The sequence below is a fragment of the Aspergillus heteromorphus genome (assembly GCF_003184545.1).
Source record: "Aspergillus heteromorphus CBS 117.55 chromosome Unknown BO70scaffold_2, whole genome shotgun sequence".
NCBI classification, from domain to species: domain Eukaryota; kingdom Fungi; phylum Ascomycota; class Eurotiomycetes; order Eurotiales; family Aspergillaceae; genus Aspergillus; species Aspergillus heteromorphus.
Window position 1 is genome coordinate 385855 of NW_020290407.1, and position 17124 is coordinate 402978.

The following is a 17124-nucleotide window of genomic DNA, read 5'->3' on the forward strand; positions in this document are numbered from 1 at the left end:
GGCAATAATTCCTGTGATGAGAAGATCAATGACATTAAGGTTAGTTGTATCTGTGGCTTTACTTTTGAAGCCATTCAAGCTAATCAAACAGAGAACATTATCGGTAAGGACCTCCGATCAAAGATCAAAATCTAGAATGCTGAGACAGAGTTCCAGTCGGAGTATACAAGAGAGGAACAATGTCCAATGGCCAATTTCAGCCTACACCTGTTGCTGCTTACCCGAGACGTGAGTGGCCCATTGACGTGAAAGTCTCATTAAAGGCCCCTATGCTTTGTTCGTTCCATCTCAATGCCTATACCAAGGACCGTCTCCTCATGACTAACCTCTTCTTCTTACCTCAATTAATGGACTTTGGGGAAATAGCACAGTTTTATTCGTTCTGGGAGCCCACTGCCAACTACTGCTTCACAGCACGTCTGGGCCGTTAAAGATAAACACATTTCAAGCAGACACAACTATTGAGCATAGCCAAGAGTATAAATCTATGCAAAGCCAATGCACGGCTCTTTGAAGGACCTGCTTGGGGATCGGAGGGGGTGCACACAGAGAAAGCAGTAGTGCGAGCCCTTTCTGAGTCGGTTGAAGATTCACTTCCCGAGGTGCAATCCCAATCCCAATCCCATCCTTGTCCTTTATGGACATGGTCCTTCCATGATGACCACCGTGTGATGTGAATGGAATGCTGCCATTGTCGATGTCCCCAATCCTTTGATTAAGAACGATTACAACCCCTACAGCCGAAGCCCATTGCATTGCTCTTGATATGGACGAATTTAAATCTTAAACCCGTCTTCGCGCTGCCGCCGCCAACCCCCCTGCCCCCAAGCCCAACGCAAGTGTAACATATACATACTGTACACTGTCCTAGGCTCATCATACATTGCTAACACATATAGAAGACCCCCGCCCAGAAGGATATAGCCAGGAGCAGTATACAGTATAATCGGATCACGTAAGAAAGATATCAGGGGTCTTCAGAACTATTTCCCCCTGCCTCTTTAGCATCATAGGACGTGCACGAGGTTGGCAAGTGAGATTGCTGCTCCTCCATCTCCAAAAAACATAATTTGTCAAAAAGAAATGGTCCCAGAGGGGGTCGAACCCTCGACTTTAACGTTATTAGCGTTACGCTCTAACCAACTGAGCTATGGGACCCGGTTGATATCTCTGCCGTCTCCAGTCCCACCTGAGTCTCTTTGTTCATCTCCCCTGCCATCTTCGACTCCTCTCTGGCCTTATATATGTTCCAGCTCCAGTTCCAGAAGCCACAGGGCCAGTCTGAGTCTCGTACACCCTTGGTCCCAAAGCGCCCGGGCTTGCTGCTCTATTTCCATTTTAGCCCCGAGCCTAACTACCTCGAGCAATGGCACTTCGACTTCGAGCTCTACTTTGCGGAGCAGCTGGGCCAGGGACAACTCCTCGGGTTTCTTTCCTTCAGTTCTTGGGATAGACGGGTCCCAGTGGCCCCGCCCCAGCAGCTCTGGCTGTCTAATTTGCCTCCCGAGTCCCCGCGCCTTCAAGTTATTCGAGTTATTGGCAGACAAGCTTTTTGCTTGGTTTGAACAAGAGAGAAGGGAATATTATATCAGGACAGCCACTTTCTACTGATGATATTTCGGCGACAGTCTGATTCTTTACTCGATTTAAAGGCATCATGATAGTAACCTGTACATGGACGGCAGCGGACAGCATGTCAATAAACCTTAACCGCTGCCTGTCGATATAGTACCCGCCATGAGACGATACTCCCCACAAACCTTCGTAGTCAGCCATATCATAATACTAGAGGGCAAGTACTTATATTCTCTGGCTCCTCGGCTAGGACTTGGGCAGCGGTCTTAACAGCGTTTTCATTTCAGAGTTATCACAAAAACGAGGCAGTCGGTGTTGGAAATCGAGAAGTAACTGCTTTGACTGTGGTATTGATGAGATGGTTGAGGATGGTTGAGATTCATGGGAGACGTAGCCGTGCCATGAATGGTAGTAATTATGGCAGGGGTTGGAGAGCGAAAGAAGCTGTGGGGGTTGTGGGGGAGAAGAAGAAGAAGAGGAAGAAGAAGAAGAAGAAGAAGAAGAAAGGGAGGAAGATAGCAAGATGGCAGCCATCTGTAGATCAATAGACTCAGTGCATGTCTTCTGCCGATCAAGTGGCGGCCTGGGAAACCAGGCATCCACGCACGCCGCCCCTTGCCGTTTCGGGCGGCAGCAAACGGCGGCCACACAAAGTCGGCCAAATTCAGGCACGAATTCCCTTTCTTCTGCGTCTTCAGGCGGCACGTCATCAGCAAGAACCTTCCATCCTGACAACACTTTGACTTGACAACACTTGGCCACTGTGTCAACAGTCATCATCCCCCCCTCCCCCCTTCGTGAGCACAACACCCTCTATCTCACTTCCCCGACCAACTGGGTCTACCACACGAACCCACCCCCGAGGCTTGGACTAATTAGTGGCGCTAGTCATGGGTCGATAGACGGACACTCGCTGCGACTAGTTCCTTTCTGTTCTGTTCTGCTATGACTCTCCGCCGCTGTCTGCATTTTGACCGAACATCCACCTCCATCGTCCCTTGAACTCCCCCTCACCCCCTCATTGCTTTCGAGTCCGCCGACTCCGAAGGCAGCCCGGCTGGTCGAAGATGGAAGAGCAGGTTAGCACCCCCCCCCACCATCTGGCACATTGACGCTTGCTTTGTCTTTTTTTCCCGTTCTTTTTTCTTTTTTCATAGGCCCCCACCACCGATCGCTTCCCCTCCATCGGTGCCCCCCTTCCCCCTCCCTTGATTACACTCACTCGATCCCCCCACCGGATCTGCTCACGTTGACCCTTCCCAGGTAGCAAATGCCATTGAAATCGCCTGGAACCCGTCCTCCGACCAAGCCCTCAAGGCCCAGGCCTTCGACTACCTAAACCAACTCCGCACCGACCCCTCCGGATGGCAGGTTTGCCTCGCCCTCTTCACCAAGACCCCCCAATACTCCGAGATCATACGGCATGTGGCGTTGGAAGTGGTCAACAGTGCCGCCCAGGCGGGTCTCATTGATCCCCAGGCACTGGCATACGTGCGGGATGGCTTGATGACCTACCTCCGCCAGGTGTACGGCCAGGAGAACGCCACGCCCGACCCGCCCAACATCCAGAACAAAATCGCTCAGACTATCACCTTCCTCTTCTCCGCACTCTACGGCAATGGCTGGGAAACTTTCTTCGATGACCTCCTCAGCCTCACATACAAGAGCCCGGCCAGCACGGGGCGCGACAATCCGCTCGGGATCGTCTTCTACCTGCGGGTCGTCAACTCGATCCACGAGGAGATCGGCGATGTGCTCGTGTCACGGTCCCGCGTCGAGCAGGACAAGGCCAACTTGCTCAAGGACCTGATCCGCTCCCGCGACATGCAGAAGATCGCCAGCTCGTGGCAAGAGATCTTGTCGGAGTGGCGGGACGGAAACGACCTGATCGTGGAGATGTCCCTCAAGGCGGTCGGAAGCTGGGTGAGCTGGATCGACATCGGCTTGGTCGTCAACCAGACCATGCTGGACCTTCTGTTCCAGCAACTGGGCCGGGCGCAAAAGGCGGATCTCAGAGCCGGGGAAGAGAAGGTGCGCGATGCGGCGGTCGATGTCTTCACGGAGATCATCGGCAAGAAGATGAAGCCTGAGGATAAGATTGATATGATTATTTTCTTGAATCTCGACACTATTGTTACCCAGCTGTCCAATAGCCCTCCTCTTTTTGAGAATAGGTTTACCTTCAAGTACGATACTGACCTGGCGGAAACCGTGGCCAAGTTAGTCAATATTACCGTCATTGATATTGTACGGGTTCTGGAGCAGGACACCGTTCTGCCCGAGAGCAGGGAGAAGGCCACCGGCCTGCTGCAGGCCTTCCTCCCGCACATTCTGAGATACTTTTCCGATGAGTACGACGAGGTCTGCTCGACCGTGATCCCCTGCGTCAGTGACCTCCTGTCCTACCTGCGGAAGATCGCCAAGGTCAATCCTGTCCTGGCTGCCCAGCACTCGTCCATCCTGTTGCCCATCCTGAAGGCCATCATCGCCAAGATGCGCTACGACGAGACCTCGTCCTGGGGCGACGAGGATGACCAGACCGATGAGGCAGAGTTCCAGGAGCTTCGGAAGCGCCTCGCTGTGCTGCAGCAGATCGTCGCGACCGTGAACGAACAGCTCTACATGGAGGCCGTGTCGGAGGTGGTGGGCACGACATTCGAGAACCTGCGGCAGTCGGGGGCTCAGTTGGACTGGCGGGACCTGGACCTGGCCTTGCACGAGATGTTCCTGTTCGGTGACATTGCCGTCCGGGCCGGCAGTCTGTACGCCAAGGGCTCCCCCAATAACCAAGCCGCGGAGAGATTGGTCGAGATGATGTTGAAGATGGTCGAGTCGGACATCCGGTCATTCACCCACCCGGCCACGCAACTGCAGTACATGGAAATCTGCGTCCGCTACAGTTCATTCTTTCAATACCACACTCACCTCATCCCAAGTGTGCTTGAGAGCTTCCTCCAGCTGGTCCACCATCCCGTCAAGAAGGTCAAGACGCGGTCGTGGTACCTGTTCCAGCGCTTGGTGAGGCAGCTGCGTGCCCACCTCGGCAATGTGGCGCAGACAGTCGTCGAGGCTTTGGGCGATGTGCTTGTGATCACCGCAGAGGTCACTTCCGAAGGATCGGATGGAGATGAGATGTCCTCGGAGGACCATGAGGGGTCAGCCGATGCCGTCTTCAACAGCCAGCTGTACCTGTACGAGGCCGTGGGTATCATCTGTTCTACGCCCACTGTTCCCGCGGACAAGCAGGTTCTTTACGCACAGTCTGTCCTGAACCCCGTCTTTATGGATATGGAGAAGAACCTGGCTGCGGCCAAGACCAACGACGAACGGGCCATACTCCAAATACACCACGACATCATGGCCTTGGGTACCTTAGCCCGAGGCTTCTCCGACTGGATGCCCGGGACCAGCTCGCCCGCCGCTCTTCCCGCGGCGGAAGTGTCAGAGGCGTTCATGCAGGTGTCAGAGGCCACTCTGGTGGCGCTGGAGTCCCTGAAGAACTCGTTCAATGTGAGGACGGCGGCGCGGTTTGCCTTTTCGCGCCTGATCGGAGTCCTAGGATCGCGCATCCTTCCCCAGTTGCCACGGTGGATCGACGGCCTGCTCACGCAGACATCGTCACGTGACGAAATGGCACTGTTCCTGCGGCTGCTTGACCAGGTTATCTTCGGGTTCAAGTCGGAGATCTACGCCATCCTGGACACCCTGTTGACTCCTTTCTTGCAGCGGGTGTTCTCTGGCATCGCGGATCCCCCAACTGGCACCGACGACGAGGTGCAGCTGGCCGAGCTGAAGCGGGAGTATCTGAACTTCTTGCTGGCTGTTCTGAACAACGAACTCGGAGCTGTGATTATCAGCGAGCGTAAGTATCTTCGGGTCAATTTCAATTTCAATTTTAACTAACTATATCAGGGAACCAACCTATGTTCGACACGGTTATCACCACGATCGAGCACTTCGCCAAAGACGTCGAGGACTTCACGACCGCCAAGATGGCATTCTCGGTTTTGACCAAGATGGGCAGCTCATGGGGCGGACCTGATATTGGCCCGGAGGGCGCAAACGGCATGGCGCCTCAGCAGCCCGCCCTCCCCGGCTTTGGCCAGTTCATGATCACCCGACTGTCCCCGCTGTGCTGGGCACTCCCCGCGACACCCACGTTCAACTCGAAGGACGCGCAGGCCAAGCAGGTCCTAATGGAGGTGGGTGGTCTTCAGCGCACGATATACGGTAAGACAGGAATGGAGTACATCGAGTACCTACGGGACCGCGAATTGCCGGGCATGGGCATGGGAGCGGACCTGGTGGAAGAGTTTGTGGGAGCGTTGAGCCGGCTGGACCTGAAGGGATTCCGCATGTTCTTCCCGGTATGTCTATCCATAACGCTTTCTGAAGTTTTACTAACCCTCCAAAGTCCTTTATCCAGCGATTGAGCGCCTGATATAATATTGTGGTGTTTTCTCGTCTCGTCGCATCTCACGATCATATCTGATCGATTTCTTTATTATATTTTCTCCGCCCGATCATTTGTTTCAGTCCTAGATTCCCCCACGGTTTGGTTTGATGACTGATGTTCTTCTGTGACCATTTCCACACTCATCCTCACAACACAACTTAAAGCACTGGATCTCTCGGCGGCATTTCCCGTTTACTCACTCTGTCTGTCTGTGGTTATCTCGCGGTCATTGTTCCGGAAATATGGATTAAAAAAAAGGGTATATAGTTTGGCATTCTATTGCATGAGCAGGCGTTTCAGTCTTACCACTACCGTTTGCCTGTATGCTCTTTTGCTTTTGCGTTTATGGTATGGATGAGGGCTAGAATAGTCAATCAATAGATAGTTTGGCATGTTTTCTTGGCTGGCGGGTGGGCGGGTCGTTGGATAGATAAATGACACCATGAGGGTGGTAGGTAGGTAGAAGAGAATGGACTTGTATTCTTCTGCATACGCGAAACAGAGAGGTTGGCCTCGCTCCTTCGCTTGGCGTAGCTCTGACACTACGTAGCCAATACTACACAGTCCAAGGATTGAGTATATCAACCACGTATACCACCAACCCAACCAACGCCTATAACTTCACAGCCGTGAAGCCGAGCGCGAGGGCTGCTGCAACCATTCAAACAGCCGAACGAGTTTATCCTGCATATCGCAGAAAATATTAACAGCCTAGACGTAATGATTAGCCCAATCCTCTCTCTCCCCCCTCTCCCACGGAACCAGGACAGACAGACAGCTAGAACATACCTGAGTAAGTTTCCCCTCACTCTCGCCAGCCTGATGCCTACTAAACGCAATCCGATACCCAGCCTCATCATGCAAAAACGACAAACGCTCCGGTACTGACCCCACGACGGCAGGGTTTTCGTTATCAAACAACGAAGGTTTCATCCCAGCAGCATTAGCCAATGGCTTCGCCAACTCCTCCAGCAGACCTGGAGAGATCGTAATATGTTGCACGCCCGCCAGCGCATAGATCTCATCGACGGATGTCAGACTCGCAGGCAGAACTTGGGTGTTTGTTCCAATTGAGGCGTAGTATTGCTGGATTTGGGCGCAGAGGGGGAGGAGGGGGGCTGGGTCGGTGAATCTGGGGGTTGATAAGTATATACATATACATATTATTAGCCTTGTCTTATGGTGTGTTCTGTTGTATTGCGTTGAGTTATATTGTAAATATGAACAAGCAGGGAGAAATACCCATCCTCAAAATGCACCTTCAGCTGATTCACGTACGGTGCTACATACATACACCCCATCTCAGCTGCGAGTGCAGCCTGCGGTAACGTGAAGAGGGTTGTGGCGAGGGTGCGTATGCCGGCGCGCTCTAGGATCTGGCATGCTTGGAGGCCTTCCCACGTGCTGGGGATTTTTATGCAGATGCGGGAGGATGGGTATGTAGGGTTGAGGTGTTGGGTTAGAGATATTATTCCTGGTTTGGGTTTGTTAGGCAGGTTGTGGAATTGGGGGATGGGATGGGTTGGGAGGAAAGTGGAGGCTTACGTAGAGCGTTGGCGACGGTCTTCTTTGTTGAATAGGCGTTGTAGGGGTTTATTTGGATGTGGATGTAGCCGGTGATGTAGGGGGCGATTTTCAGGGAGAGGGAGATCATCTTTTGATTATTAGTTTGGGGGGGGGGGGGGGGATGTTCTTTCTTGTCCACGTAGGTGTGTCTCTGGTATTGGGGTGGGATGGGATTGGGACGCACAGCAATTTCAATGGCGAGCTCTTCGACGGCCAGTCCGGGGTATTTGTTGACGAGGGATTTGGATTTGGAGAGCGAGATTTGTAGGATGGACGCGTGTTTGGGCTTGGAGAGTTCGCCGTAGGCGATTGCCTGTTGTTGATTTGTTATTGTTAGTTCTGCTGGAACGCTGTATATGTGGACGGGCTGGATGCATACCTGGTTGGAGGTGCAGTCCGCAAAGGGACCGAGGGTTCTGGCGACTGCTTCTGGTCAGTGGATGCAGCTCGTAGATATGAGGAGGTATGTATGCGCGCCTTGCTCGTCCATTGTGTCGCAGTCCACGATGGAGCGGGAGCGGATGTAGTCGAGTCCGGTTTGGATGACCATTTCGATGATTGCTTTGTTGATGTGATGGTGTGAATGTTGGAGGGTGAGAGTGTAGACTGGGGAGAGAGAAGTGGAAGAGGGGAAATAACACGAGGAGAGTATAGCTGTTCCCCTCACGCCAATCCGATGCATCCATTCATTTAGCCTAAATGGTTATACTTCTCGGACCGCAAAGCAGGTCGGGGAAAGACCGATTTGTATGGTCACTCATCGGGTGATTGATTGTCTGTCTTGATCCATGGGCTTGCAAGTCTTGGGTTGAATGTAGAATCCCAAAGTGTTATCAGCAATTCACAGCATTTGACTATTAACTAAGTTTCCGGGCTCGTTCTCATCGGTCCAGTGCCGATGTATTGTCAGAACATTTAGCTGGTCTCTTACGGCGTTCCAAGGCTGCTTAACTGAGACAAGTATGAGTGAGTATAAAGGAAGCACAATAGCCAATAATCCAACGTGATCAAATAATAGTAGGTAAACCCAAAACACCTTCCTTGGCTCCAAAACCCATGGCCTTTCCACCGACCTGACCGATACCGACGCGCTTATGTTTCCCAAATATCTGGACGCCAAACCAACCTATCCAAAACGCCGACCTAAAAGAAGTCAGAAAGACGAATCCTATCCTGTGATTGTGTCTCCAACAGCAGATGAGCACCACCAGCGTAGAGGGACTCGGAAAGCTGGAATGTTTTTCTCGCGACAGTCAAACAGCTCGCTCTTGCGTATGACCAGGTTATTTCCATCATAATGTGCCAGGAGAAGGCGAGCATGTCTTGGTCCTAAGAAGGAAAGTAGCAGAACCTAGCATAAGTAATCAGTAAACGTTTTAAACTCCAAGAAGAAGACTCACCGGAGCAATCATATGGTTGGCATGAACTCGGAGACTGAGGCGTTTGATCATAAGTCGACAGGCGCACAAGAGCTCCCCACGAGTGATGCGGGTATCATCAGTATCAACATCGTCCAGCATCATACATTTGTACTGAGGCCCATCTGGGATACTGCATCCAGCCGTAGCACGCCAATCCAAATGGTGACCTTTGGAGGTTTCATGCTCCCAGAGCTGCCCGGTTCCGTGAGTGAGTGGGCTAAGAACTTTTAGTACTGGTGCATTGTCTGTCCGCGGTCGTTAGATATGATATACTCATGGGGGGGGTGTTGGCCAAATGACAGGTCTTTATCGTTGAAAGTGACGTCCGCGATATACCGATCCAGATAGGAATAGACATCGCGTGCCCAATCCATCGGACTCAGCTCCCAGCCTTCTACCACCCCATACGATGTATAGTTCTCCTCAGGATCGGGGTCCTGGAAAGGCACCCGATAGGGATCAAAAAAGCAAGGCTCAAATAGAGGCTCTCCATCACTATCCAGGGGCAGGGGAAGAATTTCGATTGGGATGTTTTCAAGGTCCTGCGGCACGTATTGCGCTGATTTCAGCTTGAATATTGACTTCTCGATAGCTTTCATGTCATGGCGGCGGGCCGTCAAATTGCTGGGGCGACTGCGGGAGGGGGGCAACTATAATCTGGACGCGTTAGTCCCCTTCGGTCCTCCCCTGACCTCGCAAGCCAACTGGACGGGCGGGTAATTCAACCGCCAACTTAGTTGCGGTGAATTATAGACATACTATCCATACTCTGTAGCATCTGCCACTCTCCTACCCCTCATATCAGTGAAAGTGCTCAGGCGCGTACTAATTTAGCCTGCTGCTCGAGCCCCCTCCATATGCAATGTCTTTTCAAAATCTTTAATGGTCTCGAATTTGGGCCAGCCTACGACAGCCTACGACAGTTCACCCTGACAAACGCTGTCAAAGCTTCGATGCTATTCTCTCACGTCGGCCATGAGTAGAGCCGGGCAGCGAGCCCCCTCCAAGCCCCATGATTGGGCGCAATGGGCGGCGAAGGAAGGTATAACGGACCAGTCGATACACGACGAACGGCTTGTTTCTGCCTCCAAATTTCAAGCACGCCACTTCCTCCTTCTGCGAGTTCTATGGACACAAGTCAAGATAACCAAGTTTGACCCCCAAAAGATTCCATCTAGATCAGTGGCTACAGCCCGCGAAGGAGATGTTACGGGGCTATAACTCCTGGAAGGCATATCTGGATAGTTTCGATGTCGATATAGACCATATTGGCGAAGGGAACTTTTTCAGCGCGAAAAGAAGTCAGTTCAAGGCCGATCATGTGAGTAACACCCAAGAAACCAGCGACGTGATCGTTTCCCCGGTCTCCAAACATACGTGTCCAAGAGCTAGGCAGAGACGCGAAGAACTAGCATCCACTCCGTCAAAGACAACCCAAGCTGCAATGGAATCTTTGATACTTGGAGACGATGATCCGAGCGATATAGATCCATTCACCCCGGAAGGAATATTCGAAGACAGTGCTTCAGACAGCAGTCCTCTTTTGTCGATAGGTTCTCGTGGACCCCCAGAACTTTGGAAAGATAGGTATCCAGATGCGGAAGACGAGTAACTCGTCAACTCAGCTCTTCTTTGTTTCCTCGAGGCTTTGACTGAAAGTTTCCCCTCTGTTTCGAGCAAGTGGACCTCGCACCGAAAAGCATTCAAGCCTCGCTTTACCAATACACAGTACGAAGCAAGGACAGATGGTTATCTCCGCGGTAAGGCCGGGGATGTGCGTGCTCTCATAGAAGTCAAAGCTGCTCTCAGAGACCAGAACTCTTTAGGAGTACGGATGCAAGAGAGCGCTCAGATGGTGGCTTGGATAAAGTTGAACCCGCACACTCCTGGAAACCTGCCTCATCGATACGTCCATGTGTCGCAAAACAGGCATGAGATCTGGCTGATATTTGCCGAATACAATGGAAAGTATCTAGATTATCTGGAGGGGAAGTGCAAGGCAACCGACCCTTTGTCCTTCCTCACAATGCACGAGGTTGGTCCCTTTGACACAATGAAGAAGCCGCATATGGATCATCTTGGTCTTATTGTACTTGCTCTCGTGCTTCGTGCGGATCATGACCGTGAAGAGGAGCTAAGGACTCAGGGTCGGTAGCTCGAACTTCCCCAGGGAAGATGCAGATGTGGAAGGAAATTGCCATAGCATAGCAGGTTCGGCACATTGGGGCCCGTCCAGTTTTACATGTCTCCAGTGACCACTTGTTTGTAGTACTGGTCCGAACAAGTCATTTGCTTATTCTGTTGAATCAAGTGCAAAACACGAGACTCATCTCTCCAGCCACTAGTTGTACGTAGTTTACAAGCTACATCATGTAACCCTGATATGAAACCCTTCAATCCCATCGACAGGGAAGACTGGGCGATTAACGACAGGTCAGCTCCTTCTCGGGGATCTCATTGACCTCGGCGGTCACGACAGAATGCCGGACCAGTGAGGCCCTGCTACGCACGTCAACATCATCCCGGATGGTAGACAACGTGGGCGGAGTCCCTTGGGAGAGAAAAGAAGGGGAAGGAGAGAAGCCGCGCGAAAAATCCCACAAAATAGAAAAGCCGGGCGGTCAGGGGACGGAAGATCCATCTTCCGACTGGTAATGCAACACTACTGATTGGCTGGCCGGCGGCCTTCGGGAGAAGTCCCGTGACTGGAGGTGAACCCGAGGTTGTCCGTCCCGTGATTCCGAAGCGTTACGAGAGTCGGCAATTCGAGGCACTTTCTTCCTGGACGACGACGACGACGACAATCAGCTCCTTGCCTCGCTTCCAGCCTCGACGCCATCTTCGAAGTCACCACTCCACTCTCACCATGCTTTCCCAGAAGGTTGCTCAGCAATCGCTGCGGCGGCGTACGTCTGATCTCTTCCTCTTCAGCTAATTGCGCGCGACTAACTGGCTGCAGTTGCCGTCCAGCAGCCCTACGCTCTGCGGTGGTCTCTGATGAACTCCGCCTCTCCCGCCGCCGTTGCCCTCGGAAGAAACATTCAGACTAGGTGAATCGCTACCTAGGCACAATCCAGCGTTGCGACGGTCTCTGGGCGCGACATGGATTCGACGTTATGAACCAGGATCGCGGGGGGAACAACGCTTTGGTCGGACATGAGTACTGACACACGATAGACACGCTGCCTCCTCCACGAACTCCTCCGACCCTACCAAGCTTCTCGAGAAGCAGCGCCTGAACCGCCCCGTCTCCCCCCACCTCACCATCTACCGTCCCCAGATCACATGGATCGGCAGTAGTATTCACCGTGTCACCGGTCTGATGCTGTCCGGAAGTCTGTACCTCTACGCCACTGCCTACCTCGCCTCCCCCGTTCTGGGCTGGGATCTGGGATCTGCCTCCGCCGTCGCCGCCTTCGCTGCTCTCCCCGTCGTCGCCAAGGTCGCCCTGAAGGCTACCCTGGCCCTGCCTTTCACCTACCACTGCATGAACGGAGTGCGCCACTTGATCTGGGATCTCGGCACCGGTCTTACCAACCCCCAGGTCATCAAGTCCGGCTGGACTGTGGTGGGCTTGAGTACGATTAGCGCTCTTCTACTTGCTTTCCTGTGATTTTGTGACATACCTCTGCTTCTTGTTTGTTTAAAATGTTTCGTGCAATATATTATACCAGTCAATTGACTGTTTTTGGACCACTTTTATCCTCCCCGAACTTGATATAATATCACAGGTCTTTAGCTGAAAATACAGGTGTAGGAAATGATGAGGCCAAGTATTGCAAATGAGGGGAAACAAATATGGCATCGAAGTCATCGGCATTTACGCTTCACTGCAAAGAAACTACAATCTACAGATCCTAGTTATAAAACATGGCCGTGTCATTGTCTAAAGTGCATTCTTTCTGCTCTTTCAACCCCTCGAAACAATCTTCCATGCGTCTATGTGCATTCTCAAGCGTGCATCGATCCAACAACCAGCAGCTCGCAGACGCGTGCATTTCCCTTCAAGTCCGTTTTGGGTGGTATCATTATCGTTTATAGTTGATCGCAGCGTTGCTTCGGTCATTTTCTATCAGGCCTGTTAGTGCTTGGAGGCTTTGTAACTGAAACGGAGTGACTCACCTATTTTCTGTGTTCCTGAAAAGCACCAATCGACTGAAATCAGGCCGGACTCGGCGGTGGGTTGGGAGGGAAAGGTCGGGGCGAAGGTGGATCGTGCACCGAAAAATGGCTTAATGCGGCAGTCTCCATGCTCTGAAGGTTATGTACCGAAGGGAAACTTGAAGCGGAGGATTGCATCGTGAAGCTGAGTTTGAATGTCAAGGTCATCAAATGTCACCGACAAACTTTAGGCGGTTCGTTTGGCAAGAAGAAGGGGAATTGTGATATCGCGAAGGAAGAACTTTGATAGGATCTGCTGATCAATGAATCGGTTAGATGACGATAGGCAAGATGGATGCGAATTATCCTCTAGACCCGGCTACCACCTGCCTTAAATACCCAGCCTGAGCCCAGCTCTGGATCCGAAGGATGCTGAGTCGTACACCGCCATACCGTTCGACATCCGATCAACGGCAAGAAACCGCGTGGATATGACCCTCCCGATGGTCTAACGGTGATCTTCATGGCTGTCGCCGGATCTTGATGCGATTTCCGCCAGTCCTGCAAGGGCCCGGCGGATGTTTGGTGGTATAAAATGTTAAACAGCGTTCTTGCAGCCGTTGTCTCCACCAATCGTCAAATCCGCCTCAAAGTACGAAGCCAGCGTTGCAAAGGTTCGATGCATCATGATCTACGTGCTATGTACTCCGTATGTCTCTTCTCTGTCTGTTCCCTCGCCCGGCTAGTCACCCAGCCACCGGGAATTACAAGATTAGCATCACTGACAATCTAGAAGCTCCTTCACGGTTTACTACAGCCGCTCGAATTGTGGCAAACTTCAACTCCGAGATTGCGCCTATACTCGTCTAATCTAGGCTGCTATAGTATCTGCCGGCTTCGCTTCGGAATGGTTTCCTGCGTCGGCGTGTCGCAGACATTCGTCAGTGACTCGCATTTCCCTGGAAGCCCAGAGAAGCGTTGGTGTATACGCGACTCTGCTTTCGTAACATGGTTTCAGACTCGAACTTCACATTTTCGTCCAATCCACCAAATTCACTGCTATATACCGGCAAAGCAACAACTTGGCAGCAGTTCAATTTCTTGCCCATCCTCCCTTCGTCCGCAGCTGTTGCTTTCCTTATATGTACCGTTCTAGATCGCCCAGCCAAGCCTCCAGATACCTTAGGGCTAGGACTTCATTGTCCGCCCAAGCCAAACGGGATTCCAACGGCAGCAAAGGTACGAATGGGTCCCCTGTACAGGCCATTATCTGGAGTACAAGGTCCACTGCATGTGAACACGTGGATTATTTCTGGCCTCGGTGTTACCCAAGAAAGGCGAGAATTAAGGAAAGCGGGGAGAGCTCCGGACAATAGTGCCAGCAAACCTAATGCTCCTTCTTCTTGCAGAGGCTGCATTGAACCGTTCTCCACGGCTGCTGTCGAATCGGAATCTTGACAGTTGGATAGCCGCCGGCGACCGCGAAGGGAAAAATCGAGGCGGAATGCTTCCTCCAATGCCAGCGTTTCCTGTTGTGATCTACACGCAGCATCCTTGCACGGCGCCCCTGTCGACGCGGTCGGGATCCAGTTTTGCTTTTCCAAGGCAAGTCAGCAACGGCCAGAACAGAGAGGTCTGAGCAATCTTCAATAGGAAAAAGCAGGTGGGGGGAAACGGTCCCGGGAGCCTTCATGCATGAGGGCATCTGCTCTATTTACTATGCCTGAGCCCTAACCCGACTCTCCCGTGCGACAGGAGTTGACAGGAATTTTCGGCGGACGTAAATAGCCGGCCGGTAATGATGCTTATTGCTATGATCCGCATATAATTGTTTGGGCTCTTAGACTTGTGTCACCCTGAAGTTTATGTGCCGTCGGATGTGAGGCATGCAGGCTTACCGCCGGTTCCGATGCTGTCCAGCAGGTCGCCTCGATGCTTCCTGGTAGCGACATGGTCCAATGGAAAACGGCGACGAAACCATACCATCTCCCCCATTGGCATCTGGGCCTTCACCCGCTCGAGGAGCATGATGTATAGAACGCACGGGGAATGTGGGACACGAGTGTCACTGCGAGTACAAAGTACTCCGTACCATTGCCCGCTTCCTAACCGGCATGTCTCACATCCTGACAGGGATCAGAAGATATACTTGTCGCCACTCGACGTTGCGGTGTAGACTCCCGCGCGCAGCGAAACTGGGGGACGGAGGAGGTGCAGCTCGGCTGTTTAGCCTGACTCGTTGTTCGTGCGGGCTGTATAACGGAGGCCAGACGGCAAAGGTGCTTCCAGCTGACGCTTTCCCGCGAGATGCCGCTTGCTAGCCACCAGCCTCGCCTGATCTATCGGTCTGATCCTGGCCTGTGGCTCGCACTGGTTCCCGTCGCTCATGTAGAAGTCACGTATCCGCCAAGTTTGGCAGTTTGTGTGGCATGTACTGTTCCGTGTCTCTCAACGACACTGCTCCCGATACCGAGACGCGTCCAGTTTGACTGGAGAGGCGAAATCGCATGATTTGCGTATCACGACAATCCGGACGCAGATCGTGTCGAATGTAGTGTTTGATGTCTCTGTTTCTACTGTATGGCCAAGAGACGGGTGGCGCTATCCCGATCGGGGCTAGCGCGTCGACTCCGAATTCTTCCTCCGTCGAGGGAATTATTGATGCCGCCATCGATCGTGAGAAAAGACCCGGCCTGGCGACCTTCTCCCTCTCTCCCACCACCCCGAATTCCGGCCACTTGCCCCCCCAATGGCTTCGCTCCTCTCGACTCGCGCGGTCAAGACCGCCTCCTGCTCCGCATGCCGCTCCCTCATCCGCCCCGGCGCGGTCGAGGCCGCTCTCCTTCCGCGGCGAGCCATGTCGACATCCACCCAGGAACCGGTAGACTACACAGACAAGCCGCGGTGGTCGTACACGCCCCCTCGTACCAAGGCCCCCTTCTCCCTGCGGGGGCTCGACTCTACGCGGCCTGATTTCCCCGTCAACACCGACCCCAAGGTTGTGGACCGGTTCTACATCCTCCTGCTCGGCAGTGGCGGCGACAAGATGCTCTCGGACGAAACCAAGTGGCTGGCACTGACGCACAAGAGTTTTGATCAGGGTCGGAGAGGATTCAACGACCGATTGGCGTTCGTCGGTATGTGGATTGAGTGCAATTAGCGGTGGTGATGGTGATGGTGATGATGATGATGACGATGGTGGTAGGATGCTAATTCGGATCCTTGGACAGGCAAACAAATCGTTCACCTACAGGCTTCTCTGGCTCTAGTACAGAGCCCCAACAATATGCCCCCCGCTGGCCGCGATGTCCACGGCCGCAAGCCCTTTTCCCACCCGGCATTGGATGCCCTGACCAGCCTCAGTCCCAACACGAAGAGCTTCCTTACGAGCAAGACGCGGCTGGCGGAGCTTGGTTACAAGTATGATATGCAGAGAGTGGTGAGATGGAGTCCTCGGAAGGTGAGTCTCATCCCTGCAATGGATGCTCTGTGTTTCGGTCTATGGTCAATCAATGTCCTTGCTAACCAATGGCTCGTGCGCAGCCCAACAACCTCGAAAGTTCCGGCATCGAGCTCGTCCTCGCTCACACGATGTACGCCATTATCGGCGCCATCTCTCTGGAGAAGGGCAATCTGGTTGCCAACCAGGTGACCCGCGAGCGGATACTGAAACCGCTAGGATTCAAGATCTCGGCTTAAGTTGGGAGGCTGATTTACGGGAAATGGCCGCAGGTGCATTTTCAAGGCGTTTGTTCCTTTTCCTTTTTTTCCTTTTCTTGGATGTTCTTCTCTGTATGTGTTGGGGGCACACTTCATCCACCGTATATTATGTATTTTTATCTACGACTTGTCTTATAGTGACTGCAAATACCACTGGAAGTTCTTCTGCTCTCCATCAGATCATATCATTTTTATAAGACGCATATATGCTGGTCAAAACTATCAGGTATAGCAAAAGGAATGTCCGGTTCCTCTGACGCCGCCCAGGTAACAGTAAGCAAAATA

General features: G+C 52.6%; 8 protein-coding genes and 1 non-coding gene across 9 annotated transcripts; 5 read left to right on the forward strand and 4 right to left on the reverse strand.

The window, feature by feature from the left end:
- Positions 1-1084: 1084 nt before the first annotated feature.
- BO70DRAFT_t40 lies at positions 1085-1158 on the reverse strand. The gene has a single exon. It is a non-coding gene; the product is annotated as a tRNA-Ile (tRNA).
- A 558-nt stretch (positions 1159-1716) lies between these two features.
- Positions 1717-2474, reverse strand: BO70DRAFT_77922 (uncharacterized protein). The gene has a single exon (XM_025548715.1). It carries the CDS (start codon positions 2353-2355, stop codon positions 1822-1824), a length of 534 nt encoding a protein of 177 aa, XP_025403210.1. The 5' UTR covers positions 2356-2474; the 3' UTR covers positions 1717-1821.
- Positions 2282-6465, forward strand: BO70DRAFT_358223 (Ran GTPase-binding protein LOS1). Its single transcript, XM_025542244.1, has 4 exons — positions 2282-2372; positions 2464-2654; positions 2839-5437; positions 5488-6465. The coding sequence occupies exons 2-4, from the start codon at positions 2643-2645 to the stop codon at positions 6006-6008; spliced, it is 3132 nt and encodes a 1043-aa protein (XP_025403211.1). The 5' UTR covers positions 2282-2372; positions 2464-2642; the 3' UTR covers positions 6009-6465.
- Positions 6396-8190, reverse strand: BO70DRAFT_358224 (transaldolase family protein). Its single transcript, XM_025542245.1, has 7 exons — positions 8075-8190; positions 7977-8020; positions 7782-7910; positions 7577-7685; positions 7274-7505; positions 6821-7163; positions 6396-6742 (listed from the first exon to the last, which is right to left on the reverse strand). Exons 1-7 carry the CDS (start codon positions 8145-8147, stop codon positions 6653-6655), a joined length of 1020 nt encoding a protein of 339 aa, XP_025403212.1. The 5' UTR covers positions 8148-8190; the 3' UTR covers positions 6396-6652.
- Positions 8191-8637: 447 nt separating this feature from the next.
- On the reverse strand, positions 8638-9617 carry BO70DRAFT_384398 (uncharacterized protein; the record flags this gene model as incomplete). Its single annotated transcript, XM_025545655.1, has 3 exons — positions 8638-8948; positions 8998-9235; positions 9292-9617. The coding sequence occupies 3 exons, from the start codon at positions 9615-9617 to the stop codon at positions 8766-8768; spliced, it is 747 nt and encodes a 248-aa protein (XP_025403213.1). The 3' UTR covers positions 8638-8765.
- Positions 9618-9843: 226 nt separating this feature from the next.
- BO70DRAFT_384399 (uncharacterized protein) lies at positions 9844-11564 on the forward strand. The gene is made up of 4 exons (XM_025545656.1): positions 9844-10155; positions 10202-10626; positions 10678-10792; positions 10835-11564. Exons 1-4 carry the CDS (start codon positions 9994-9996, stop codon positions 11171-11173), a joined length of 1041 nt encoding a protein of 346 aa, XP_025403214.1. The 5' UTR covers positions 9844-9993; the 3' UTR covers positions 11174-11564.
- Positions 11565-11875: 311 nt separating this feature from the next.
- Positions 11876-12726, forward strand: BO70DRAFT_358226 (succinate dehydrogenase cytochrome b560 subunit). The gene is made up of 3 exons (XM_025542246.1): positions 11876-11924; positions 11978-12068; positions 12196-12726. The coding sequence occupies exons 1-3, from the start codon at positions 11885-11887 to the stop codon at positions 12629-12631; spliced, it is 567 nt and encodes a 188-aa protein (XP_025403215.1). The 5' UTR covers positions 11876-11884; the 3' UTR covers positions 12632-12726.
- A 1257-nt stretch (positions 12727-13983) lies between these two features.
- BO70DRAFT_78001 (uncharacterized protein) lies at positions 13984-14803 on the forward strand. Its single transcript, XM_025548716.1, has one exon. It carries the CDS (start codon positions 14128-14130, stop codon positions 14575-14577), a length of 450 nt encoding a protein of 149 aa, XP_025403216.1. The 5' UTR covers positions 13984-14127; the 3' UTR covers positions 14578-14803.
- A 1114-nt stretch (positions 14804-15917) lies between these two features.
- BO70DRAFT_358231 (mitochondrial 54S ribosomal protein mL57) lies at positions 15918-17001 on the forward strand. Its single transcript, XM_025542247.1, has 3 exons — positions 15918-16256; positions 16350-16579; positions 16663-17001. The coding sequence occupies exons 1-3, from the start codon at positions 15977-15979 to the stop codon at positions 16816-16818; spliced, it is 666 nt and encodes a 221-aa protein (XP_025403217.1). The 5' UTR covers positions 15918-15976; the 3' UTR covers positions 16819-17001.
- The last annotated feature ends 123 nt before the right edge of the window (positions 17002-17124 follow it).